The sequence below is a fragment of the Orycteropus afer genome, unplaced genomic scaffold, assembly GCF_000298275.1.
Source record: "Orycteropus afer afer isolate SDZICR_OR568_19922 unplaced genomic scaffold, OryAfe1.0 scaffold00143, whole genome shotgun sequence".
In the NCBI taxonomy this organism is placed as follows: Eukaryota; Metazoa; Chordata; class Mammalia; order Tubulidentata; family Orycteropodidae; genus Orycteropus; species Orycteropus afer.
This window is the reverse complement of record NW_006921730.1, coordinates 4,614,716-4,642,400: the sequence shown is the minus strand read 5'-3', so window position 1 is coordinate 4,642,400 and position 27,685 is coordinate 4,614,716. Positions and strand designations below refer to the sequence as shown.

Genomic DNA, 27,685 nt, shown 5'->3' with positions numbered 1-27,685 from the left:
TGGGCAATCCTACTTCTGTAGTGATACTGCCTCAGAAACTCAAGAAGGGGTCGCTATGAGTCGGGGCCGACTCAATGGCATATAACAACAACAACAACAAATGTGACTATGTAGGTTGTATATCTTATTTATGTCTGGCAAAAATTCTAAGTGTTATTATTATCATCTGCATCTTTTGAAAGAGGAAATAGACACAACATGGGTTAATAACTTGCTCAAGCCCACCTAGTTAGTAACAGGTGTGGTAGGATTCAGCAAGGCTGACAACTCCAGACTTCATTCTCTTGAGCATTATGCCCGTCTGCCTCTTCTACAGATATGTTAACATTTCAGAAGATAAGTTTCCATCATCCTTTGAAATAGTGGCAGCTGATGCAGCAAGCTAACACAGATCTTTCAGGCATCCTCAATATTTTTCTACCTTTCTTATGAAAGCATTTACTTTTGAAGTAAATATTTATTTATCCAAGAAATTCTAAAAGGTTCCATCTTTGGAAAAATGACAGTGCTCTTTATTTACAACAAAGATTATAGTAGAGCAAATTTCTTCATTTTTTCAAGAAATTGAGTGCCTACTATATGCACCACTCATCTGTCAATGATGTGGCTTTTGTGTTGCTGTAAGGCTGGAGGCTATGCCACTGGTATTTCACATACCTGCAGGGTCACCCCTGGTGGACAGGTTTCAGCGGAGCTTCCAAACTAAGACAAACTGGCAAAATGGATGGAGTCATCCACTTCTGAAATAATTAGCCACTGAAAACCTTGTGAATAGTGGTGAGACAATATCTGATATATTACTAAAAACCATTGCCATCGAGTCAGATCTGACTCATAATGACCCCTCCTTGGATTTCTGAGGTGGTATCACTACAGAAGTAGATTGCCCAACCTTCCTTCTGAGGAGTGGCTGGTGGGTTTGAACCGCCAGTTTTCTGGTTAGCAGTCAAATGCCTTAGGCACTACACCACCAGAGCTCCTGATATATTACTGGAAAATCTTATTAATAGTTCTGAAACATGTATGATAAAGTGCTGGAAGATGAGCCCCTCAGGTTGGAAAGCACTCAAAATATGACTAGGGAAGGACAGCCTTCTCAAAGTAGAATCAACAATAATGATGTGGATGGAGTAAAGCTGTCAGGATCTCCATCTGCTGATGAGGCACAACTCAAAATGGGAATAAACAACTGCATAGCCCAAAAACCAAACTCACTGCCACTGCCATTGAGTTGCTTCTGACTCATAGCAACCCCCATTGGGTTTCCAAGGTTGTACATCTTTACGGAAGTAGATCACCCCATCTTCCTTTGAACCACTGACTTTCCTATTAGCAGTCAAGTGCCTTATCCACTATGCCACCAGACCTCATACATCCTTTAACAGTTGGAACATGCAATGTACAAAGTATAAATATAGGAAAATTGGAATTTGTCAAAAATGAAATGGAACACATAACTAACAATATCCTAGGCATTTCTGAGCTCAAACGGACTGGTTTGGGCAATTTTGAATCAGACAATCATATGGTGTACTATGCTGGAAGAACAAATTAAAAAGGAATGGTATTGCATTCATCAAGGAATATTTCAAAATCTGTCCTGAAGTACAATGCTGTCAGTGATAGGATAATAGCCATACACCTACAAGGAAGGCCAGTTAATACTACCATTATTCAAATTTACACACCAACTACTATAGCCAAAGATGAAGAAATTGAAGTCTTTTGCTAACTTCTACAATCTGAAATAGACCAAACATGTAACCAAGATTATTACTGGTGATTGGAATGCAAAAGCTGGAAACAAAGAAGAATCCCCAGTAGTTAGAAAATATGGCCTTGGTGATAGAAATGATGCCAGAGATTGCATGATAGAATTTTGCAAGACCAATAACTTATTCATTGCAAATACCCCTTTTCAACATCAACAGTGGCTATATACATAGACCTTGCCAGACGGAAAACACAGGAGTCAAACTGACAGCATCTGTAGAAAAAGATGATGAAGACAACCAATATCTTCAGCCAAAAAAGGCCAAGAGCTGACTGTGGAACAGACATCAATTGCGCATATGGAAGTTCAAGTTGAAGCTGAAGACAATTAAAACAAAGTTCACAAGAGCCAAAATATGACTTCAGTTATATCCCACCTAAGTTTAGAGATCATTTGAAGAATAGATTTGACACACTGAAAACCAATAACCGAAAACCAGATGAGTTGTGGGATTACATGAAGAACATCATATGTGAAGAAAGCAAAAGATCATTGAAAAGTCAGGAAAGGAAGAGATGACCAAAATGGATGTCAGAAGAGACTCTGAAACTTGCTCTTGAATGGACAGTAGTGTAGTACCTAAGGCACTTGACTGCTAACTAGAAGGTTGGTGATTCAAACCCACCAGCCACTCCTCAGAAGGAAGGTTGGGCAATCTACTTCTGTAGTGATACTGCCTCAGAAACCCAAGGAGGGGTCGCTATGAGTCGGGTCCGACTTGATGGCAAATAACAACAACAACAACAACACAAAGTGAATGAAAAAAGTGACAGGATAAAAGAGCTGAACCATCGATTTCCAAGAACAGCTTAAGAAGACAGTCAGTTATTATGATGAAATGTCTAAAGACTTGGAATTAGAAAACCAAAAGGGATGAATATGCTCAGCATTTCTCAAGCTGAGAGAACTGAAGAGAAAATTCAACCCTCTAAAGTATTATTGAAGGATTCTATGGGCAAAATATTGAATGATACAGGAAGCATCAAAAAAAGACAGAAGGAATACATGAAGTCATCGTAACCAAAAAGAATTGGTCGATGTTCAACTATTTCAGGAGGTGGCATATGATCAAGAACAAATGGTACTGAAGGAGGAAGTCTGAGCTGTGTTGAAGGAGTTAGGTAAAACAAGTTTCCAGAAATTGACAGGATACCTACTGAAATGTGTCAATAAACAGATGCTGGGCTGAAGGCATTTACTCTTCTAGGCCAAGTAATTTGGAAGAGAGCTACCTGGCCAACTGACTGGAAGAGATCCATATTTGTGCTCATTCCAAAGAAAGATGATTCTACACAATGTGGAAACTTCATGCCTGAACTTTTAAGCAGATATCAATATATTTTTGTTAATTTGTTTTTTTTTCCTTTTTATTATTGTTGTATCATTATATATTTTTTCATAAAGCTAGCAAAATCAGATTTTCTTCAGAGTGACTTAATTTTGTCTTAGTATTGTTACATGAAAAATGTACATGGACAGTTGACTATGCATTCTAAGTAAAAGGGTAACAATAATATTCATAAGTAAAAATCTGAATGAATCATATTTTCTTTCTTGGTTTCTCTTATCTAGCACAAAAAAGGTTTCATCCATGAAGAAGATTTTTAGCACCTTATCTGTTGCAGTGGTTTTTGGAATTACCTGGTTTTTGGCATACTTCATGCTAATTGGAAATGAGAACATCAGTATCATCTTCAGCTACTTATTCTGCCTTTTCAACACTACTCAGGTATAGTATGGATTGGTCTAAAAGTAGCAGACCATGCAGAGTTGGAGATGACCACCAAAGTTTTCTCTTTTTCAAGTTCCCTGAAAAACATCTGGCTGCTATCCAAAAGGATGGCAGTTTGAACTCACCAGTTGCTTCCATAAAGATTCACAGCCTTGGAAATCCTGTGGGGTTCTACTCTGTCCTATAGGGTGAGAATCAACTTGATGACAGTAGGTTAGGTTTGATTTGGTGGGTTCTGAGTAGAAGAGATTTCAAAAAGCAACTAGCTTGGGAAACATGTCCTTTCCTTTTACCAATACTGTATGGACAATATCAGTTATTGCTGGAGGATGGATGCACGTGGGGATGGCTGAATTTTTTTATTTTAAATTAATTAAGTCTTGCTGTATGGCCCAAGGAGCTCTGGTGGCATGGTGCCTAAGGCATTTGACTGCTTGCCAGAGGTTGGTGGTTCAAACCCACCAGTTGCTCCACAGAAGGAAGATGGGCAATCTACTTTCGTAAAGATTTACCGCCTCAGAAACCCAATGAGGGTCACTGTGAGTCCGAATTGATTCAATGGCAGTGAGTTTGGTTTTTTGGTTTATGACCCAACATTTGGTCTATTCAGTGTGGGGGGGAGATGACAAAAAATTTTTGCACTTGAAAAGAATGTGTATTCTGCATTGCTTGGGTGTAAGGTTCTGAAAATATCAGTAAGGTCAAAGTGGTTGTTAGTGTTATCCAGGTCTTCTGTCCTTACCAGTAAGTATTTTTGTCTGGTTCTCTCAATTGCTGAAAGAGGAGTATTAAAATTTCCAGCTATCATGGCATATTTGTCTATTAATCTCCTTAATTCTATCAATTTTTACTGCATGTATTTTTTGATGTTGTGCTATTAGATGCATATACAGTTATGATTGTTATGCCCTCTGGATGAATTGGCATTTTTATCATTTTGAAATGTCCCTTTAACTCTGGTAATACTCTTTGTCATGAAGTCTACTTTCTTATACCCAGGGTGATATTAATATCCTCCAGCCTTCTTATGTATACTATTTGCATAGTATATATTTTTTCATTCATTTATTTTTAATCTGTGACTTTATATTTATATATATTTTCTATTTTAAACTATATTTATTTATATTCTTCTCCTTCTTTGTCTTCTGTTTTGTTTCTCTCATTCCTATACTATCCCTTCATTTTAAGAAAAACTTTTTAGTTTGAAATAACTTTAGATTTATAAGAAGTTCCAGAAATAGTACAGAGAGTTCCAATGTATCCTTCCCTCAGCTTCCCCAATGATAACATATTGTGTAATTATAATTTATGATCAAACCCAGGAAACTGACAGTGGTATAAGCCACATACTGGTAATTTAGTCATGGGCTTTGAGGTGATGATTTAGTTCTAGCTGTATTAATTTAACTATGAAATAAGTAAGTATAATTTATTATCAAGTAAAATAGAATGATTATAGTTTTGTAAACTCATTTGCCCTTTTGTTCTTTTAATTTAAAGTTAGGTTTTTATGCGTGGAAGTCTCACATCCTCAACTAGAGTATCAGCTTTCTGTAGAGAGGAACATACTTGTGTATATCTTTCAAAGTACATGGTATCTTATTCAATACCAGACAAGCTAGAAAAAACCTACTGCTGTGGAGTCGATTCTGACTCATGGGGACCCCATTGTTGTTGTTGTTGTTATGTGCCGTCGAGTCAAACCCGACTCATAGCGACCCCTCCTTGGGTTTCCGAGGCAGTATCACTACGGAAGTAGGATTGCCCAACCTTCCTTCCGAGGAGTGGCTGGTGGGTTTGAACCGCCAGCCGTCTGGTTAGCAGGCAAGTGTCTTAGCCACTATGCTACCAGACCCCATTAGTTACCTAGTAAAACTGTTCCATAGAGTTTTCTTGGCTGTAATCTTTACCGTAGCAGTTCCCCAGGATTTTCTTCCATGGAGCTACTTGTAGGTTGGGATCTCCAACCTTTTGGTTAGCAGCAAATTGTAGACCATTTGCACCACCCAAGCTCCTATGCTGTTATTGTGTGCTTTGGAGCCCATTCCAAAAGTCAGGTAGTCAATGACTTACAACATATTCAAGTTAGGATGAACCACACTTAGAACTGTTTATTTTTATATATCTTATCGTTGGTAATATATACAATATACAATGTTGCAGCATGTAATTGGCTGATGGTATCATTTTAAATATTTGTATGTAATGTTTCCAACCCCCAAAGACAAATAAAAATTGGATTTATAAAGATATTGATAATGAAAGACAATAGCAATAATAATAATAATAAAGATATTCACTTTATATCAGAACTGACTTACAACAGAGTTATCATAAGGGAACTCTGTCATTAGTTGAGGACTGTCTGTATATAAGGAGCTCTGGTAGCATAGCACCTAAGGCATTTGACTGCTAACCAGAAGGCTGGCGGTTCAAACCCACCAGCACCACCTTGGAAGGAAGATTGGGCAATCTACTTCTGTAGTGATACCACCTCGGAAACCCAAGGAGGGGTAGCTATGAGTCAGATCCGACTCCACAGCACTGGGTTTCGTTTTTGTCTGTATATAACACAGTACGACTGCTCCATGGTTTCCAAGGCTGTAATCTTTACAGAAGCAGACTGCCACATCTTTCTCCCATGGAGTGGATGGTGGGTTTAAATCACCCACCTCAGTTAGTTTAGAACTTTAGTTTAGTGCAGAACTAACTTTGTCTTCTCTTTTGTTTCTCCCATTCCTATACTATCCCTTCGTTTTAAGAAAAACTTTTTAGTTTGAAATAATTTTAGATTTATAAGAAGTTCCAGAAATAGTACAGAGAGTTCCAATGTATCCTTCACTCAGTTTCCCCAGTGATAACATATTGTGTAATTATAATATATGACCAAACCCAGAAAATTGACATTGGTATAAGCCACATACTGGCATAGTTTAGTGCAGAACTTTAACCACTGCACCACCAGACTCCTTTCAGACTCCTATACTCCCCAATATTTTGTGACTAGGATTGCAGGGTTTGACTCATCAAATCACTGAGAGCAGCAACAAGTGTGTGAAGCTGGTATCATTGTGATTGTTTTTGGCTTTGGGTAAAATGCCATCGTGAAAGAAAGAAAGTCTTTGATTAAAAATTAAAAGTGTTGGAAAGGGTGTTATGTAAAGTTGACTTGACTACCAGTGATGACAAGTCTGTGCAGTGCAGTGTGGGGAACTGCTTGGCTATCTGAAATTGCCACCACCACGTTTAGTTCGTAAGCATCTCACCCTCTATCCTAGACAGTCCTCTCTAGGGAAGAACTCTCTTAGACAATGGATGTGTGCTCACCACTGAATTTGAATGGATGTAGGGCAGTTCTCTACTCTGGTGGATACACAATGAGAAATCCCTAAAAGTCCAATACATAGGGTAAGCTTATTTTGAGATTGCCAGTTGGCCTATAGACTTGTTGCCTTAAGTGAGCAGGAACCTAAGGAAGAAACTGAAAGAAGGCATGTTGATGTTATTGTTGTTATGTGCTGTCGAGTCGGACCCGACTCATAGTGACCCCTCCTTGGGTTTCCGAGGCAGCATCACTATGGAAGTAGATGGCCCATCTTCCTTCCCAGGAGTGGCTGGTGGGTTTGAACTGCCAGCCTTCTGGTTAGCAGTCAAGTGCCTTAGGCACTATGCTACCAGAGCTCCCGAAAGAAGGCATAGTCAAGGATATTGTCTTCTCTAAGCTCAACAAAGGTACATTACAAAATTACAGCTCATTATCAACTGTTAATAATACATACTAAACTTAAAGCTGGCAATGTGGTGGTAAAACATTGTCATTTTATTTTACTTGTATTCCAGCTTCACCATGAATGTTTTTCATGACTTTAGACAAGTCTCACAAATTCTCTATGCGCTGCCGACGAGTCAGATCCCACTCACAGCGACCCCTCCTTGGGTTTCGAGGTGATATCACTACGGAAGTAGATTGCCCAACCTTCCTTCCGAGGAGTGGCTGGTGGTTTTGAATCGCCAGCCTTCTGGTTAGCAGTCAAGTGCCTCAGGCACTATACCACCAGCACAAATTCTCTAGGTGAGAATATCATATGAGGAGGGGGTTAAAATAGACAGTGGTTCTATGTATTACCTCCATCAGAATTTAGGGAGTATGTTAAAATCCTTATTCCTGAGGCTCACCCCTTACCTACTCAAACCAGATCTATATCGGGGTACTCAGTGCCATCTACTCGATTCCTATTAATAGTGACCCCTCCTTGGGTTGCTGAGGCAGTATCTCTATGGAAGTAGAAGACATGGTAATCTTTATTTTAAATAAAGACCCCAGGTGGTTTTTATGTACATTAGTGAAGGACTGACTAGATTAGTTTAAGTGTAAGGCTCCTTCCTGATTTGGAATGCTATGATTCTAATAAACATTTACCAAGTGCTGTGCCATCCTCACAATCCCTGCTATACTTGAGACCATCATCGCAGCCACTGTGTGGCTGACCTTCCATTTTACCAAGCATAATATCCTTCTCTAGGGAATATTCTCTTCTGACAACTTGACCAAAGTAGATGAGATGAAGTCTGGCCATTCTCACTTGTAAAGAGCATTCCAGAAGCACTTCTTCCAGGACAAATTTGTTCATTTTTCTAGCAGCCCATGCATTTGCAATATTCTTTGCCAACACCACAATTCAAAGGCATCAACTCTTCTTTGGTCTTCATTATTCATTGTCCAGCTTTCACATGCATATGAGACCATTGAAAATACCATGGCTTGAGTCAGGCGCTCCTTAGTCTTCAAACTGGCATCTTTGTTCTTCAGCACTTTAAAGAGGTCTTTTGCAGCAAACTTGCCCAGTCCAATACATCTGATTTCTTGACTGCTGCTCCCATGGATGTTGATTGTGGATCCAAGTAAAATGAAATATTTGTTAACTTCAATCTTTTCTCCATTTATAATGATGCTGCTTATTGGTCCAGTTATGAGAAATTTTGTTGTATATATGTTGAGGGCTAATCCACACTGCAGATTGTAGTCTTTAATCTTCATCAGTAAGCACTTCAAGTCATCTGCACTTTCAGCAAGCAAGGTCGTGTGTCATCTGCATGTCATAGGTTGTTAATGAGTTTTGCTCCAATTCTGATACCACATTCTACTTCATATAGTCCAGTTTCTTGGATTATTTGCTCAGCATACAGATTGAATAAGCATGGTGAAAGGATACAACTCTGACACACACCCATTCTGATTTTAAACCCAGGAGTATGTCCTTGTTCTGTTGAAACAATAGCCTCATGGTCTATGTATAGGTTTCTTGTAAGTACAATTAAGTGTTCTGGAATTCCCATTCTTCTCAATGTTTTCCATAATTTGTATAATCCAACAGTTGAATGCCTTTGCATAAGCAATAACATACAAGTAAACATCTTTCTGGTATTCTTTGCTTTCAGCCAAGATCTATCTGATGTCAGCAATGATATACCTCATCCCACATCTTCTTCTGAATCCAGCTTGCATTTCTCGAAGTTCCCTGCCAATATACTTCTGCAACTGTTTTTTAATTATCCTCAACAAAATTTTACTTGTGTGTGATATTAATATATTGTTCTATAACTTCCACGTTCTGTTGGCTCATCTTTCTTTGGAATGGGCACAATATGGATCTCTTCCAGTCAGTTGGCCAGGTAGCTATCTTCCAAATTACTTGGATAGATGGGCAAGTGTTTCCAGTGCTGCATTTGTTTGTTGAAACATCTCAATGGGTATTCCATCAATTCATGCAGCCTTGTTTTTCACCAATTACTTCAGTGTGGTTTTGACTTCCTCCTTCAATACCATTTGTTCTTGATCATATGGCACCTCCTGAGATAGTTGAACATTGACCAATTCTTTTTAGTACAGTGGCTCTGTATATTACTTCCATCTTCTTTGTCTTCTTTTTCTAAGTGCAGTCTTTTAAAAAGTTTATTTTGTGCCAAGAATATTTTTCTAAAGCATTACAAAATTATACATCCAGACTCTTCAATGATAGAATATTTAACATTCTAGAAAGACCTTTAAAGGAAATGGTTGTACATGATGATACTATAAATCTGGTGAATCCACACAGCAGCAGAACCTAGAAGGGCATGATGGAAACCATCTATTGCATAATGAACAGGGGATTCCTTGCTGAATATTTATAGTTTTCTCTCTGCTTGTGGCTAATATAATCCCTCCATTGCCCTCCCCACTTCTTTTCTATAAAGTGAAAACACTCTGTGTTCTAATTCTTCACGAAGTAAAAATGCATTTAATGTTTTATCCTGCTGATTCCCAGCTGTCAAACAGCACACATTAGAAGACTTTCATCTTTTAACAACCTATGTTATGATTTTAAAATATCAAGAATCCAGTGACTTTGTAAAATCAACTAAAAACTTACTGTATACCAGGACAAAACTACATTGAGAAGTTTTTTTTTTTTGTTTTTTTTTTTGTTCCTGAGTAGAATGCAAACTTTATTTTATTTTAAATTAAGCTTCTGTGAACTTTTGAAATGTAAATGTAAGGCTTTTCCACAACATCCAATAAAAATCAGGAATGTTCAACTTCACATAAAAAAAGGGAAGAAAAAAAAGTTAAACAAGAATAATGTAAAATCTGAGATGAGTGACCACCATTTTAAATATGTTGTAGATGTTGTTGTTGTTGTTACGTGCCCTCGAGTCGGCCCCGACTCATAGTGACCCCTCCTTGGGTTTCTGAGGCAGTATCACTACGGAAGTAGGATTGCCCAACCTTCCTTCCGAGGAGTGGCTGGTGGGTTTGAACTGCCAGCCTTCTGGCTAGCAGTCAAGTGCTTTTAGCCACTATGCTACCAGAGCTCCTATGTTGTAGATAGCTCTTCAATTTTAGGGGATCCCTTGTTGTTGTTGTTTGCCATCGAGTCAGACCTGACTCATAACGACCCCTCCTTGGGTTTCCAAGGCAGTATCACTTATGGAAGTAGGTTGCCCAACCTTCCTTCCAAGGAGTGGCTGGTGGATTTGAACCACCAGCCTTCTGGTTAGCAGTCAAGTGCCTTAGGCACTATGCTACCAGAGCCCCAGGGATCCCTTAGGAAACTTTATCAGTTTGAAACAAAAACAAAAAAGTACTATTTACCAAAACATGGAAAGTTTTCCACACATCTAACTTGGAAAATTTAAAAAGTAACCAATGACAAATAAGAAAAATACAAATCATAGACCAAACAGAAGAGGCAACCATCAACCTTCACAGGAATCACAACACCACCATGGACTTATAAAAGCTGCCTATATCAGTAGCATAGCTTGTATTATCATTATATGTAGAAAATTATAATTAAAGTAAGGTAATTTTTATTAATTGCATAATCTAAAAATACGAGGAAAATTTAGACTCTATCTCTAAAAAGATCAGAGCTGTCATTGAAATATACATTTCTTCCTGTAATGGGCAAAATTCCCATTTATGGGAAATATGTTCTTTTTTCACCCAGTGAAACTAAGAAAAATTATACCAAATGAGAAATCTTTTCTCTAACATAAATGTGTTAGTACCTCTTCTTAAACACCTCAATAATGCTATACTTGGAAAATGCTAAATTCTCAACTCAGACTTGAAACAATTATTAAATAAACATACCTCAAATTTTACTGCTTGGCACCAGATTTTTCAAAGATTAAAGAACTGTTTAAACCACCATGCTGTTCATAACTCATATTTCAAACATTTAAACCTAGTGCTACTTTTATTTTCTGAAGGTGGACTGCTCAATCTGATGACAATCTAGACTGAATCCTGCATTGTACAAGTCACAGTTTACTCCAAACCAACGGAAATTATCAATCTTCTGTTTTTGTCAAAATCAAAGTATTAAGATATTTATAAAATTAGGATTTATCCGTGGCCAACGAAGGGCCCACAGAATGCTATTGTATTGCATTCTGTGGAAAGTCTTTGTCCCTTTACTTCCCGCTTCCTCGTCTGAAACGCCGTCCTCATCAGTCTCTTGTTCCTCCTCCACTTTCTTCAAAGGTTGAGAAGATTCTGGTTAATAATTTTTTTTGAAGGTTATGGTTGTGTCTGCACCTTTTTGAATGAAAAAGGCAATTTGCCACAAATATCATACAAAATCCTAACAATAGTCCTGAAAGCAGGGTTGCTAAAGCAAAAACTGTATACGATCCCCACATGGGTAATCCAAGGTCTTCAATAAAATAGTTACAGCAAGTCCTGATTCACATAGATAGTTGGAAGAGTGCTGACATACTACTCATCAGAATAGAACCTGGACCAAACCATGATGAAAGAGGCTCAATACTCTTCCATTCTTTTTCACCTATAAAGTTTAAGAAGTGCTTCTTAGTCCTTGGGCCCTGATAACGCCTAAATTCACCATCTTTACAATGATAAATAGTAGGAAGAGTGGTTATTATAAATTGTCCATTCAGTCCTGACTGCTCTGTGACATCTACTTTTGCAACATTGACCTCAAGATCTTCTCCCCATTCAGCAAAACTTTCCCATTCTGATTGAAGATTTCGACAAGCAGGACACTATGGAGCATAAAATTCTATCATCCACTCTCCTTCTAGCAACTCTCTCCAATTCTTGTCTGTGATAATGCTCACATCACTCTGCTGCCTATGAGTCCAGGTAGCCCCACAAAGCAAAACGACCAGGATTGTCAAAGAAACTGTGAGACTCCTGGATGGCGCCATATCAGCCACTTGCCCATCCCACACCAAGAGCCCCTTCCATCTTCTTTTGAGGTTTCCTGCATCATTCAATAATTTGCTCATAGAATTCTTCAGTATTGCAACTCAGGTCTTGAAGTTTTTCTTTGGTTCTTTCATCTTGAGAAATGCTATGTGTTCTTCCCTTTCAGTTTTTTAACTCCAGATCTTTGCACATTTCATCAAAAATAATTGACTTTGTCTTCTCAAGCCGCTCCTTGAAATCTTCTGTTCAGCTCTTTTATCTTGTCATTTCTTTCATTTGTTTTAGCTATTCTCCATTCAAGAGCAAATTTCAGAGTCTCTTCTGACATTCATTTTGGTCTTCTCTTCCTTTGCTGTCTTTTTAATGACCTTTTGTTTTCTTCATATATGATGTTCTTCACATCATCCCACAACTTCTCTGGTTTTTGGTCATTGGTGTTCAATGTGCCAAATCTGTTCTTCAAATGACCCTTAAATTCTGGTGCAATATAATTAAGATCATATTTTTGCTTGTGGATTTGTTTTAATTGTCTTCAACTTCAACTGGAACTTGCATATGAGCAATTGATGGTGTGTTCCATAGTCAGCTCCTGGCCTTGTTTTGACTGATATTAAGCTTCTCCATCACCTCTTAACACAGATGTAGTCTATCTGATTCCTCTGTATTCCAACTGCTGAGGTCCAGGTGTATAACCACCATTTATGCTGTTGAAAAAACATATTTGCAATGAATAAGTCATTGGTCTTGTAAAATTCTGTCATGGGATCTCAGTCATCATTTCTATCACCGAGGCCATATTTTCCAACTACCAAGGATTCTTCTTCATTTCCAACTTTTGCATTCCAATCACCAGTAATAATCAGTACATCTTGATGCATGTTTGATCAATTTTAGACTGCAGATGTTGGTAAAAATCTTCAATTTCTTCATCTTTGGCTGTAGTGGTTATTGCATAAATTTGAATAATAGTAGTATTAACTGGTCTTCCTTGTAGGTATATGGATATTATCCTATCACTGACAGCATTTCACTTGAGGATAGATCTTGAAATGTTCTTTTTGATGATGAATAAGACACCGTTCTTCAATTTTTTATTCTCAGCATAGTAGACCATATGACTATCTGACTAAAAATGGTCAAAAACAGTCTATTTCAGCTCACAAATGCCTAGGATGTTGATATTTATGCATTCCATTTCATTTTTGACAGCTTCCAATTTTCCTAGATTCATACTTCGTACATTCCATGTTCTGATTATTAATGGATGTTTGCAACTGTTTCTTTTTATTTTGAGTCGCACCACATCAGCAAATGTAGGTTCTGAAAGCTTTACTCCATCCATGTCATTAAGGTCGACTCTTACTTTGAGGAGGCAGGTTTTCCCCAGTCTTATTTTCAGTGCCTTCCAACCTGAGGGGCTCATCTTCGACACTATATCAAACAATGTCTCAGAGCTATTGATAAAGTTTTCCAGTATTATATCAGACAGTGTTTCACTGCTTTTCATAAGGTTTTCAAAGTGGATGGCCCCATCCTTCTTCCTCGTCTATTATAGTCTGGAAGCTCCTCTGAAACCTGTCCACTGTGGGTGACCCTGCAGGTACTTGAAATACTGGTGGCATAGCCTCCACCCTAATAGCAAGACACAAGCCACCACAGTATGACAAACTGACAGACATGGGGTGGGCAGCTATTACTTAAAAATCACAATTTGACCTTTGTATTAGTGGCAATTAGCTTGATCCATACATTTATTCTTTTATCAATAAAATCTTGAAATTTTAGGAAACATAGAAATAATTTGGAGTCCACATAAACAGGGCCTCATAGGATAGTATCATTTTGAATTTTCCATGATCTATTTTCCTAATTACTGAACAACCAAAAAATTTGATCCAATCTTGTCTTTACATTAGAATTTAATCTCTGGAAAAGTCAGATGAAGTGTTTTATCCCATAAAAGAGGAGACTTCTCTTATTGTTCTTGCTGTTAGGTTATGTCTAGGTGGCTTTGACTCTTAACAATGGTATGCACAACAGAACAAAACAATGCCTGGTCTTGTGCCATCCACACAATCTTTGCTATCTTGAACTCATCATTGCAGTCACTGTGTCAATCCATCTCACTGAGGTCTTTCCCTTTTTTGGTGATCCTCTATTTTACCAAGGAGCTCTGGTAGTGTAGTACCTAAGGCACTTGACTGCTAACCAGAAGGCTGGCAGTTCAAACCCACCAGCCACTCCTCGGAAGGAAGGTTGGGCAATCTACTTCTGTAGTGATATTGCCTTGGAAACCCAAGGAGGGGTCACTATGAGTCAGGTCCAACTCGATGGCACATAACAACAACAACAACTATTTTACCAAGCATGATATCCTTCTCCAGGTACTGGTCCCTTCTGACACGACCAAAGTGCATGAGATGAAGTCTGGCCATTCTCACTTCTAAGGACAATATTAGCTATACATCTTCCAAGACAGATTTGTTCCTTCTTCTGGCATTCCATGGCATTTTCAGTATTCTTCACCACCACCACAATTCAAATGCATCAATTCTTATGTGGTCTTCCTTATTCATTGTCCAGCTTTCACATGCATATGAGGATGTTGAAAAGAATGACTTGTGTCAAGTACACCTTAGTATTCACAGTAACATCTTTGCTTCTTAACACTTTAAAGAAGTCTTCTGTGGCATACCTTCCCAGTGAAATGTTGTCTTGATTTCTTGACTGCTGCTTCCATAGTTGTTGATTGTGGATCCAAGTAAAATGAAATCCCTGGCAACTTCAATCATTTCTCTATTTATCATGATGTTGCTTATTGGTCCAGTTGTGAGGATTCGTGTTTTCTTTATGTTGAGGTATAATCTGTACTGAAAGCTGTACGTAGTCTTTGATCTTCATCAGTAAGTGTTTCAAGTCCTCTTCGCTTTCAGTAAGCAACATTGTGCCATCTGCATGTCGCAGATTGTTAATGAGTCTTCCTCCAATCCCGATACCACATTCTTCTTCATATAGTCCAGTTTCTTGGATTATTTGATCAGCATACAGATTGAGTAAGTATGGTGAAAGGATACAATGCTAACACACACTTATTCTGATTTTACACCATGCAGTATCCCCTTGTTCAGTTCAAATGCCTGCCTCTTGGTCTATGTACAGGTTTCTCATGCGCACAATTAAGTGTTCTAGGATTCCCATTCTTCATAATGTTATAATTTGTTATGATTCACACAGTTGGATGCCTTTGCACAGTCAATAAAACACAAGGAAAGGTCTTTCTGGTATTCTTTGCTTTCAGCCTAGATCTATCTGACATCAGCAATGATATCTCTTGTTCTATGCCCTTTTCTGAATCCAGCTTGAATTTCTGGCAGTTACCTATGGATATACTGCTGCAACTGTTTTTGAATTATCTTCAGCAAGATTTTACTTGTATGTGATATTAATGATATTTTTCAATAATTTCCACATTCTGTTGGCTCACCTTTCTTTGGAATGAGTACAAATATGGATCTCTTCAAGTCAGTTTGCCAGGTAGCTGTCTTCCAAATTTCTTGGCATAAACAAATAAGTGTTTTCAGTGCAGCTTCCATTTATTGAAACATCTCAATATGTATTCTGTCGATTCCTGGGGCCTTGTTTTCCCCCAATTCTTTCAGTGCAGTTTGGACTTCTTCCTTCAGTACTATTCATTCTTGATCATAAGCTACCTCCTGAAATAGTTGAATGTCGACAAAATTTTTTTGTACAGTGACTCCGTGTGTTCCTTCCATCTTCTTTTGATACTTCCTGCATCATTCAATATTTTGCTCATAGAATCCTGCAATGTTGCAACTCAAGGCTTGAATTTATTCTTCAGTTCTCTCAGCTTGAGAAATGCCAAGTGTGTCCGTGCTTTTACGTTTTCTAACTCCAGATCTTTGCACATTTCGTTATAATACTTTATCTTCTTGAGCTGACCTTTGAAATTTGTTGTTCAGATCTTTTACTTCATTTCTTCCATTTACTTTAGCTACTCTATAATCAAGAGCAAGTTTCAGAGACTCTTCTGACATCCATTTTGTTTTTTTCTTTCTCTTATCTTTTTAATCACCTTTTGCTTTCTTCATGTATGATGTTCTAGATATCATCCTACAACTTGGCTGGTCCTCAGTCATTAGTGTTCAGTGGGTCAAATCTGTACTTCAGATTGTCTCTTAATTCAGGTGGGATATAATAAAGGGCATATTTTCACACTCGTGAAGTTATTTTAATTTTCTTCAGCTTCAAACTGGACTTGCATATGAGCAATTGTTGGTCTGTTCCACAGTCAGCCCCAGGCCGTGTTCTAAATGATGATATTGAGATTCTCCATCACCTCTTTCTATAGATGTATTATATTTGATTCCTGTGTATTCCATCTGGTGAGGTCCACATGTATTGTTGTTGTTGTTAGATGCTGTCAAGTTGGCTCTGACTCATAGTGACCCTGTGTACAACAGAACGAACGAAGCCTGGTCCTGTGCTAGCCTCACAAACCTTTCTATACCTGAGCCCATAATTGTAGCCACTGTGTCAATCCATCTCACTGAGGTTTTCCCTGTTGTTGCTGACTCTCCACCTTATGATATCCTTCTCCAGGGAATGGTCCCTTCTGAAAACTTGGCCAAAGTAGGAAAGACAAAGTCTGGCCATTCTCGCTTCCAAGGAGCTTTCTGGTTGTACTTCTTCCAAGACAGATTTGTTTGTTCTTCTGGCAGTCCATGGCACTTTCAGTATTCTTTGCTGCAGTGTAGTAAATTCCATGGTATGGCTTTTCTAGGCATAGTCTTTGTAACTCTTACTTTGCCATGAGCAACTGAGTAGCTGATTGTTAAAGTTATCTACCTGGTGTATTTCTGTTGGAGCAGCACGAAGCAGTCTTCTGGGAAGTTCACTCTCTCTTAGGTGTGTAGAATTCTGATGTTGGGATTGGTTAGTTTTGCTACTCTTCCAGGCTTAAAATGAGCCCTCCTAGAGGCAGAGAGCTCTGGTAGCATAGTAGCTAAGACACTCGCCTGCTAACCAGACGGCTGGCGGTTCAAACCCACCAGCCACTCCTCGAAAGGAAGGTTGGGCAATCCTACTTCCGTAGTGATACTGCCTCGGAAACCCAAGGAGGGGTCGCTATGAGTCGGGGCCGACTCGACGGCACATAACAACAACAACAGAGGCAGAGAGGAGTCTCTCTGACTGCCAGCTGAGAGAGACACTGTTTTGGTTACCTAGTGACACTCTAACAGAAAATACCACAAAAGGGATAGCTTTACCAAACAGGAGTTTATTCTCTTACAGTTTGGAGGCTTTAAGTATGAGTTCAAAGTGCTAGGCTCTAGGAACTGGGTGAAAGCCCCTCAACCTTGGGTTTCAGCTTGCCTCCTGCTCCTGGCCCAGTGAAGCTGGAGACTTTTCTTCATTCAGGCAGCTGCTGGCTGCAGAGGCTAACAAACCCAAGGTTGACAAGTAAAAGGCACAGTCCCAATGTTACCAAACAACATAGCAGGCCATTGATTCAAGTCCACTGAAAGTCCCAAGATTGGCAGAGCATGGCAGGCTGCTGAACAATGAATGACTTGGCTACATGCAGGGTTGAAGTGTGCCATAAGCTAGAGACCATGCCCAAAGCTGCTGCTTATATATGGGAAGCATCCCTAAAGCAGCTACTTAGCTGCTTGTGGTAGATCCCACCATGGAGTTGGTTGCTAGTCTCATGGGGAATAACCACCAGCAGCTGCCTAGCCACTCAACCAGGCCCAGGCAAGCTGACACACAACCTTAGCTACCACAGACATGCTGCTGAAAGAGATATGCTGCTGAGAGAGAGATGTGCCACTGAGAGAGACTGAGAGAGATGGCCTGTTGAGAGGGACTAAGCACATTCCTGAACCTGAATTGTAGCCTGTAGCTTCCCTGATAAACCCCACAATCTGAGTTCTGTGTGGCCAGTATAGCAAATTATTGAATCCAGCAGAGATGTGGTGGGTGCCGTGGGAGGAATGGTTGATATCAAGGTTAGTAAGAAGGCTGAAGGGTGGCAGCATGTCTAGCCTCATAAGAACAGACTGCTGATGGTGATTCTGTCTTCCTCTTGTGTAGTTAGAAGAGGTCAGAAGATGCCACCTCCTTGTCCCTTTAGCATTCACCAACACCACGACTCAAAAGCATCAACTCTTCTTCAATCTTCCTTATTCATTGTCCATCTTTCATATTTATGTGAGGCTATTGAAAATCCTCAGAAGGAAGATGGGGCTATCTACTTCCATAGTGATACTGCCTCAGAAACCCAAGGAGGGGTTGCTAGGAGTCAGGTTCAACTCAACAGCACATAACAACAACAACAACTGAAAATACAATGGCTTGGGTTAGGCGTACCTTAGTCATCAAAGTGACGTTTTTGTTATTCAGCACTTAACGAGGACTTTTGCGGCAGGTTTGCCTAGTGCAATATGATGTCTGATTTCTTGACAGCTGTTTCCATTGGTGTTGACTGTGGATCCAAGTAATATGAAATTTTTGTCAACTTAAATCTTTTCTCCATTTACCATGATGCTGCTTATTATCAGTCCAGTGGTGAGGATCTTTGTTTTCTTTCTGTTGAGGTGTAATCCACATTGAAGACTGTAGTCTTTAGACTTCATTAGTAAATGCTTCAAGTCATCTATACTTTCAGTGAGCAAAGTTGTGTCCTTTGCATACTGCAGATTGTTAATGTTCTTGATGCTGCATTCTTCTTCATATAGTCCATCTTCTTGTATTATTTCATTATCATACAGATTGAATAAGTAGGTGAAAGGATTCAGCCCTGGTGCACAACCTTCCTGATTTTAAACCATGCCATATCTCCTTGTTCTGCTTGAAAGACAGCTTCCTGATCTATGCACTGGTTCCTGATGAGCACAATTAAGTGTTCTGGAATTCCCATTCTTCTCAATGTTATCCATAATTTGTCATTATCTGCACAGTCAAACGCTTTTGCATAGTCAATAAAACACAAGTACACATCTTTCTGGTAGTTTTTGCATTTAGCCAAGATCCATTTGACATCAGCAATGACATCCCCTATTCAATGTCCTCTTCTGAATCCAGCTTGCTCTGGAAGTTCCCTGTCAATATACTGTTGCAACAATTTTTGAATTATCTTCAGGAAAATTTTACTTGAGTATGCTATTAATGATATTGTTTGATAATTTCCACATTCTGTGGGATCACCTTTGTTTGGGATGGGTACAAATATGGATCTCTTCCAGTCAGTTGGCCAGGTAGTTGTCTTCCAAATTTCTTGGCATAGGCGAGTAAGTCCTTCCAGCATAGTATCCCTTTGTTGAGACATCTCAATGGGTATTCCGTCAATTCCTGGTGCCTTGTTCTTTGTCAATTCCTTCAGTGCACCTTTGATTTCTTCCTTTAATACCGTTGGTTCTTGATCATATTCCACCTCCTGAAATTGACCAATTCTTTCTTGTACAATGACTCTGTGTATTCCATCCATCTTCTTTTGATGCCTCCTTCGTCATTCAATATTTTGCCCATAGAATCTTTCAATATTGCAACTGGAGGCTTGAATTTTTCTTCATTTCTTTCACCTTGAGAAATGCTGAGTATGTTCTTCCCTTTTGTTTTCACATGTATAGCTGCCATCATATTGTTGATAAAAGGTGATTGCAATGAGTAAGTCATTAGTTTTGCAAAATTCTATCATGCAGTCTCTGTAACCATTTCTATCACCAAGGCCATATTTTCCAGCTACTGATGATTTTTCTTTGTTTCAAACTCTTGCATTCCAATCAATAGTAATTATTGATATATCTTGATTGCATGTTTGGTCAATATTGGACTGCAGAAGCTGGTAAAAATCTTTAATTTCTTTATTTTTGGCTTTAGTAGTTGGCGTGTAAATTTGAATAATAGTAACCTTAACTGGTCTTCCTTTTAGGCATATGGATGTTATGGTATCACTGACAGCATTGTGCTTCAGGGTAGATCTTGAAATGTTCTTTTTGATGATGAATGCAAGACCATTCCTCTTTAATTTGTCATTCCTGGTGTAGTAGGCATATGGTTGCCTGATTCAAAATGGCCAATAATACCAGTCTATTTCAGCTTATTAATAACTAGGGTATCAATCTTTATGTATTCCATTTCTTTTTTGAGAACTTCAAGTTTTCCAAGATTCTTACTTGTCTCAAAAATCAAACCAAACTTATTGCCGTCAAGTCGGTTCTGACTCATAGCAACCCCTCCTTGGGCTTCTAAGGTGGTATCTCTATGGAAGTAGATAGCCCAGTCTTCTTTCTGAGGAATGGCTGGTAGGTTTGTACTGCCAGCCTTCTGGTTAGCAATCAAATGCCTTAGGCTCTATAGACCATATTTCTCATGTCCCCCAACTATCTCTGCCGTGGACAATCAGTATAGCTAATGTCTACTTTTGCCTTTCTAAAACTCGTGTCCCCAGCCACCCTCTGTTGTGTTATCAGGGTCTTCTATCAGATGTGTTAGGTAACAACATTTAGGTAAATCAGGTAACACCTGCTTAGGTTACTCTTTTGCCTTTGGGTGGAAAACTAGTCTATCTCTTACCAACATTTGTTGATTTTATTAGTCAAGTTCTCAGAGTCCTTGGGTTATCTTACAATAGCATTGATAGTCTCCTATAACAGCACTCACAGGATATGATTTTAGAAATTATTCTTTATGAGGCGTGGACTCCTATATGTGCCAATCTTGGAGATATTTCACAGATTTTTTTTTTTAAATAACCTTTCATTTTGAGATAGTTTAATATGAGAAGTTGCAAAAATAGTACAGGTTTCCAATATACTCTTTACTCAGTATTCCCCAATGATAATATCTTGCATAACAATAGTACATTGTCAAAACAAGGAAATTGACATTGGTATTATCGATATTATCAGCTCGATCACAGCTGTTATTTACCCTGTTATTTCCTCCAAGTATATTAATGTGGAATTGCCAGGGGCATCAGAGACTACATTATCTTTTTCCATTAGAGTTACAAGAGGTAGCATAGTGTATTGGACAGAGAAGGGGCTTTGAAGCCAATTATATGAGGGTTCAATTCCAGACAATACCAGTTATCAGTTGGGTGATCTTGGGTAGTTGGCAGTGGTGGTTCAGTGGTAGAGTTCTCACCTTCCATTCAGGAGACCTGGGTTTGATTGCTGGCCAATGCACTTCAAGCACAGCCACCAAGAGTCTGTCAGTGGAGAACTGAGTATTGCTATGATGGTGAATAGGTGTCAGTAGAACTTCCATACTAAGATAGACTAGGAAGAAAATCCTGGTGATTTCTTCCAAAAAACTAGCCAATGAAAACCATATGAATCACAACAGTCCAATTCTGTTGTGCAGGGGGTCACCATGAGTTAGCGGCTGACTCTATGGCAGCTAACAACAAGAAATCTTTAGCAAGTTATTTAATTTGTCTGAGCTTAAGTTTTCTCAACTGTAAAATGGGGAAGTAAGACTTATTTTATAGGGTTGATATGAGGATTAAATGAGAAAACAGAAGCAAGGGTCTTGTTCAGTAACTACTCTTCTCTGCTTTCAAAACTTACTGAAAATAGTACTCAGCCTTTTGTGGATTAATTGTTCGTGTGCATCTTGTCTTCACAGATGAAGTACAAAAAGCAATGAATTAAAGGACTTTAAATTTTTTTTTTTCTTAAATGCACCAGATTTCTAGCTGTGTTATTAAAACTTTAGCAAATATAGAATTATAGAATGTTAGAACTGGAAGAAGAATTAGGGACCACATAGCCAAACTTCTTCCCTCAGGAAACAGAAGATCACAGGGATTAGAAAACGTGTGCAAAGTTACACAGGCAGCAAAGGGCAAATGGAGCCCTGAACCTAACCATGTCTCTGACTACACAACTACTATATGTAGCACTATATATATGAGAAGGACTTTGCTTCCACTCTTAGATGAAAACATGTGCAGCAGCTGCAGACTGGTAAAATCAAGTGGAAGAATTGTTGTGCAAAGTGAGAAGGGTCAATTGCAGGGTGAAATAAAATGTCTTCCTTGATTCTGTATCCCAGCATTCATATCAAATTTTCAATCTATCTGCAGGGATTGCAAATTTTTATATTCTATACTGTTAGAACACCAATCTTCCAGAGTGAAGCTTCCAAAGTGTTGAAGTCACTGTCATCATCTGTTGGGAGAGTGAAGTCACTGCCTGTAGTGACCCCACTGAGACTAAGGATGTATAGTCTGATCAGGTCACTTCCATCCCTAAGTGGAAACTTTAGGTTACTGGAGCCATCTATGTCTACTGAGGAACTGTCATTGTCTGAAGGTAGTCAAGCAAACTCAAGCATGTAGACAGTGAGACTGTTGTTAACTTTTGCAGTCTTCTTTTTATTCAACATACAACATGCATGCATTTTGGTTTCTCTGTCTCCCTCCTTTGTTACCTATTCCTCCCAGAAACTATCCCTCAATATAGTTTGCTCAGGATTAAGAATTAAATAAAACTTGTTTATTATCATCATGGATAATGGATCTGGTAGTTTCTCTATTTCAGTAGATTCTAATCCAAATAAGGTGAAGAATTATACACAACATGCAAGATTACCTTTGCATCTTAAATCATAAAGTCTATATTATAAATTTTGATAAAATATAGAATCTGGAAGAAATTCTTTTACAATTTACTGAAAATGAAGTAAAGATGAAAATTTACCTTCCACAAAAAATGACTCCTGAGGAACATTGCAAGGAGTTGCTTGTATGTATTATATTTTTGGTCTCTAAATGTTTTAAATTTGTATGTGCTTGTTATTTCCAATTAAGAAATGTACAGTAATTTAACTTCTGGAAAGGAATATGTTTTCTGTTCTGTTTTAAAGCATATTTTGTGACCAGAGGTATTGGATCTATAAGAAATGGGCAGTAAGACATGGACAGATTAGTTGGCTCGTGTAAAGTCTCTGAATATTTCCTCCCAGTTATTGATAAAATGCTTATACTTGCTCTTTTTTATTGATAAAATGATGCTGGAACCCAAAAATTGAAAGTAGTGACAATTATCGCTTATTGTAAAAGATGTAAGTACTCATGGAATTTCAAATACTTGAATTATGGGTAGTTTCTAAATAAAAAAAAATGGCAACCACTGGATGACCAGCACTCCTACTGGGCATAAGAAATATAGTCTTTGAATGGCTGTGCTGTCATAGACTAGGCAGCTGTTGTTACTGCACTGAACTGTGGCATCCCTTTCTCACCATGCCCTAAAGAACACATTTTTATAGAAATGTTTGTTTACAACATCAGGTTGCAAGCCTAGGAACAAAAGCCTATTTAACCTGTAGTATGATTGAGACTGTATGGGAGAAAGGAAAAAAGCAAAGAGGAGAGAATAAAGAAGAAAAGCAATTCTCAGAGGTCAGTGTTCTTAGGAGTATTATAGTGTTACCACTACATGGGAACTAGACACAGGGAAAACTGTAAGATGTAGTTGACCTACTCTATGCCCCCAAATTTGCATTCAGATGAAAATAAATCTTAAGAAAGGGCCTGCAGTGTAGTAAATTACTTAGTATGGCTTTTCTACCCATAAGTCATTGTAAACTCAGTGGTGGAATGAGCAACTGAGGAGCTGATTGTAAATGTTATCCATGTGGAGTATTTCTGTTGGGTGTGGCACAATACAATGTTCTGGGAGGTGCCCACTTTCTCTCAGGTGCTTAGAGTTCTGATGCTATGATTGGCTAGTTTGACCACCCTGCCGGGCTCAAAAGGAGGCCTCCTGGAAGCAGAACTCTCTCTGACTGCTGGTGGAGGAAGATGTGCTGCTGAAAGAGACATGCGCCCCTGAAAGAGACACATGCTGCTGGGAAAGAGACGTGAGAGACACGCATTGCTGAGTGAGACACCGAGGGACCAGCACTGCTGGGAAAAAGACTGTGAGAGACTGTTGGCTGAGGGACGTTGGGCTGGGAGAGAGACTGAGCGTTCTTCCTAAACTTGAGTTGTAGCCTGGTGCTTCCCTAATAAACCCCTTAATCTGTGAGTTCTGTGTGGCCACTGCAGCGAATTATCGAACCCAAGAGAGAGGTGGTGGGTGCTTTGGGAGGAACGGTTGGTGAAAGGGCTGGAGGGAGGCAGCATGTCTGGCCTAGCAGGAATAGGCCTTGGGTTACTCCTGGTAATCCTGTCTCCCTCTGGCACGGTTAGAGGAGGTCAGAATATGTGGCCTCCTTGTCATTTTTGCAGGGCCACTTTAAATGTTCATGTGTAGGAAAAATGACCAAAGAGCCATGTTTAGCCTGAGGGTGGGGTGTCTGTGTTTTAGTTGTACTTTTTTGTCAGCACTTTTGGGTAATAGCACACAAAATTCTATATAATGTTCCTAGGGTGACTGCCAAAAATCTGTGAGTTCCTATAAGCTAAATGTGGTGCCTAATTCAGGAGGGTAATGATGTTCTCCTACATACCCAAACTCCTACCACTAGGAAATAATTCTTTCGAGTTAAGCCTTTATTTTATGCACTAGTAAGGAATCTTTTAGTTTAGCATTAGAAATGTAATTCAAATTAGGTAGTCTGTTCATTGTAAAGTAAAAATTACAATTAAATATTGTAAAGACCTTAATTGTAAAGTCCAAGAATCAAGTTGGTATTAGGTAGGGTGACTACATATTCTAGTTTGCCTGGACCTATTTGTGCCTGTTGCCCTGCCTTAATTATTACTATGAGTCTCTCTGACTCTCAAAAGAGTCCTGGTTTGTAATACAAAAGAAACCCACCAAATTCATTGCTGTTTACTTGATTCTGACTCCTGGCAACCCTGTGTATTAGAGTAGAACTGCTCCATAGGGTTTTCTTGGCTATAATCTTTACAGAAGCATATTGCCAGCCCTTTCTTCCTTGTGCCATTGGATGGGTTTGAGCTGCTAACCTTTCGTTAATAGTTGAGTGCAAACCATGAACACCACCCAACAATCTTAGGTTTAGAATATAAAATATATGATAATCCCAGCTTTAGGTCTAATTAGAGCAAGGAGTTCAAAGAAGGTATCAAGATTACTTTTCTGTCCTTATTTCTTGGCTCTGTTTGTGTCTGTGTTTGCCTTTATTCTAAATTGATTTTAGCTGGCTGGAAATTGGTCATTGGCTCCCTAATCCTACGACTGTATATTGCAAAAGGGATAATAGTGCTTTTCCTCTTAGTGCCCACAGATCTAATCTAATGGAATGATTTTAATTCTAGCCAGTCCACCAGGAAAAGAGAAAGCATTTTAAGTATTTCAAATAGAGGAAATTTAAGACAGGCAATTCATCATATGATATTTAAAAAGCTAGGAGACAAAATGAGAGAACACTGCCAAAATTCAGAGATTAGCAACAGGAGAAAGCTTCTAACTTTCTCAGGTTTAAGAGACAAAGTAAGAAGGAAGAACTTCCAGAGTCAAGGACTGGGGCTGAATTCATGGCAGTCCAGTGATGGGAGCAGGGGCCAAGAAGAGGTAGCCTGCCCTAGGCAAAACAAAACAGTTGCCATGAAATCAATTCTGACTCATGAATACCCTATGTATGTCAGAGTAGAACTGTGATACATAGGGTTTTCAGTGGCTGATTTTTCAGCTATAGAATGACAGGCCTTTCTTTCAAGGTGTCTCTGGGTAAATTCTAACCTCTAACCTTTCCATTATCCTAGGTAGTGTATTGCACTACCCAGAGACCCCTGCCTTAGGCAGAAATACCCTGGCTCTCCCTTCCCCTGCCCTGCAGCCTCCCATCGTCTCCATTGGCTGCAGGCAATTGGAAACAGCTGAGAAGGAGCCTACAGGACAAAGTTCTTTTGTGACACAGAGCAGAGCAGGGGTCCTGTGAGGAAAGGACCTGTGGGTAAACAAACTCACTGTGCTTGGGTTGTGTGCCTACAGACACTGTGTTCAGGGATTATTGGCCCAGCCTGCATCACATACTAACTGTGAAGTGGAGGGATCGGGGATGATCTGATTGACAGTACATTATGGTGACAATGGATGGTTACAGCAAGGAAGGGATGCTGGCAGCAAAATGTTTAGGTGTTTCCACTACATCTGCTGACAAAAGACAAGTGCCTCTTGGGAAATGAACCACTTTTAGGCTCATCAATCATTTCCCTACTCTGAATGAGCCTTTTATGTCTTTGAGCAAGTCTGGAATGAGGTTGGTTAGGGAGAGCAAGAAATTATTCGGTGCCTTGTTAGTAGAGGAGCAGAGAGAGAGAATACAGAAAAAAGGTTATTTACTAAGTAAGGAGGAAATGTAATAGAGACTGAAGTACTGAAGAACTCTGGTTTTGGTAACATTGTATAGGGCCAACTCTGCCCTTCCATATTTCCTGATTTATTTTCTGGGAGAACAGTACCCTACACCCTTTTTGGCTATGACAGCACATGTGATTTCTCTGAGGAACACACCATCCTGACTTTTCCTGGGTCTTGACTGACAGTTCAGAACTGTTTTATTGTCATCATCTGAAATGCTTGTTCTCTTACATTTTCCTATTTTGAAGTTTATCTTGTCTCTCTTTCCTGTCACCAACTAAAGGAGATCACTCTTTTTTTTTTTATTGTGATTTGGCTGAAGATTTACAGAGCAAATTCACTTTCCATACAGCAGTTCACATACACTTTGTCTCATGTCATTGACCACAATTTACCACAACGCAACAGCTCCCCTCCCACTTCCTCCCCATAGTTACCTCTTCCCAGTGTCCATCCCTCCATACATTCCTGCCCCCCGAGCTATCTCCCTGTGCATAAGCAGCCCTTCTTTCTCCCATGATTGTTCTCTCCAAAGAGTGTATCTACTTGAGGTAAATGTACAACTCATATGCCTGTATTTTGTTTGGCTGGAAACCACAGGTGTGGGTTCAATTCCAGATCTGAAGGGCAGTTAGGGGCCATAGTCTCAGTGGTTACACCAGGCTCTATCGGACCAGCAAACCTGGTCCCCACCTTTTTTTTTTTTTCCTAAAGGAGATCACTCTTAAGCTCACTGCCATCAGCTTTTCATTGCTGCATTCCAAAGGGCTTGGCATACTCTGTGAAACTTTGAGGAATCTGGACCAAAAGTGCTGACTGCATTACACCTGCATGTCAACTATTGGAGCTCTTCGGCTCTGTGGAATCTCCTTAAATGTGATCCTGAGCCCCTCACTACACGGCTCCTCAGAAGATATCTAAGACTGAGGTTTTCAGATTAGATTCCACCTAGGTGCAGAAGAGGCAGCTGGTGGGAGTAGAGGGGTGCAGTACAGTGAATTTTTAGGTATGGCTCTTCTAGCTATGGTCTTGTGACTCCCACCAGATTACTGGATGGAACTATGCAAATATAAGGTGTTTGTGGCCCACCACGGGCATTGAATAGCTTGTTAATAATGTACATGGCACACTTGTTGGGGTGGGACCATGGAAAT

General features: G+C 39.2%; 1 protein-coding gene and 1 pseudogene across 1 annotated transcript in view; one reads left to right on the top strand and one right to left on the bottom strand.

Moving 5' to 3' along the window:
- The window catches only part of ADGRG7 (adhesion G protein-coupled receptor G7), a 170,235-nt gene extending 147,641 nt beyond the window's left edge, over window positions 1–22,594 (top strand). Inside the window, exons 16-17 of the mRNA XM_042781644.1 lie at window positions 3,347–3,503; window positions 22,340–22,594. Coding sequence (XP_042637578.1) covers window positions 3,347–3,503; window positions 22,340–22,594 — 412 coding nt within the window. The remainder of the gene's footprint in view (window positions 1–3,346; window positions 3,504–22,339) is intronic.
- Window positions 11,397–12,227, bottom strand: LOC103201151 (annotated as a pseudogene).
- Window positions 22,595–27,685: the final 5,091 nt, after the last annotated feature.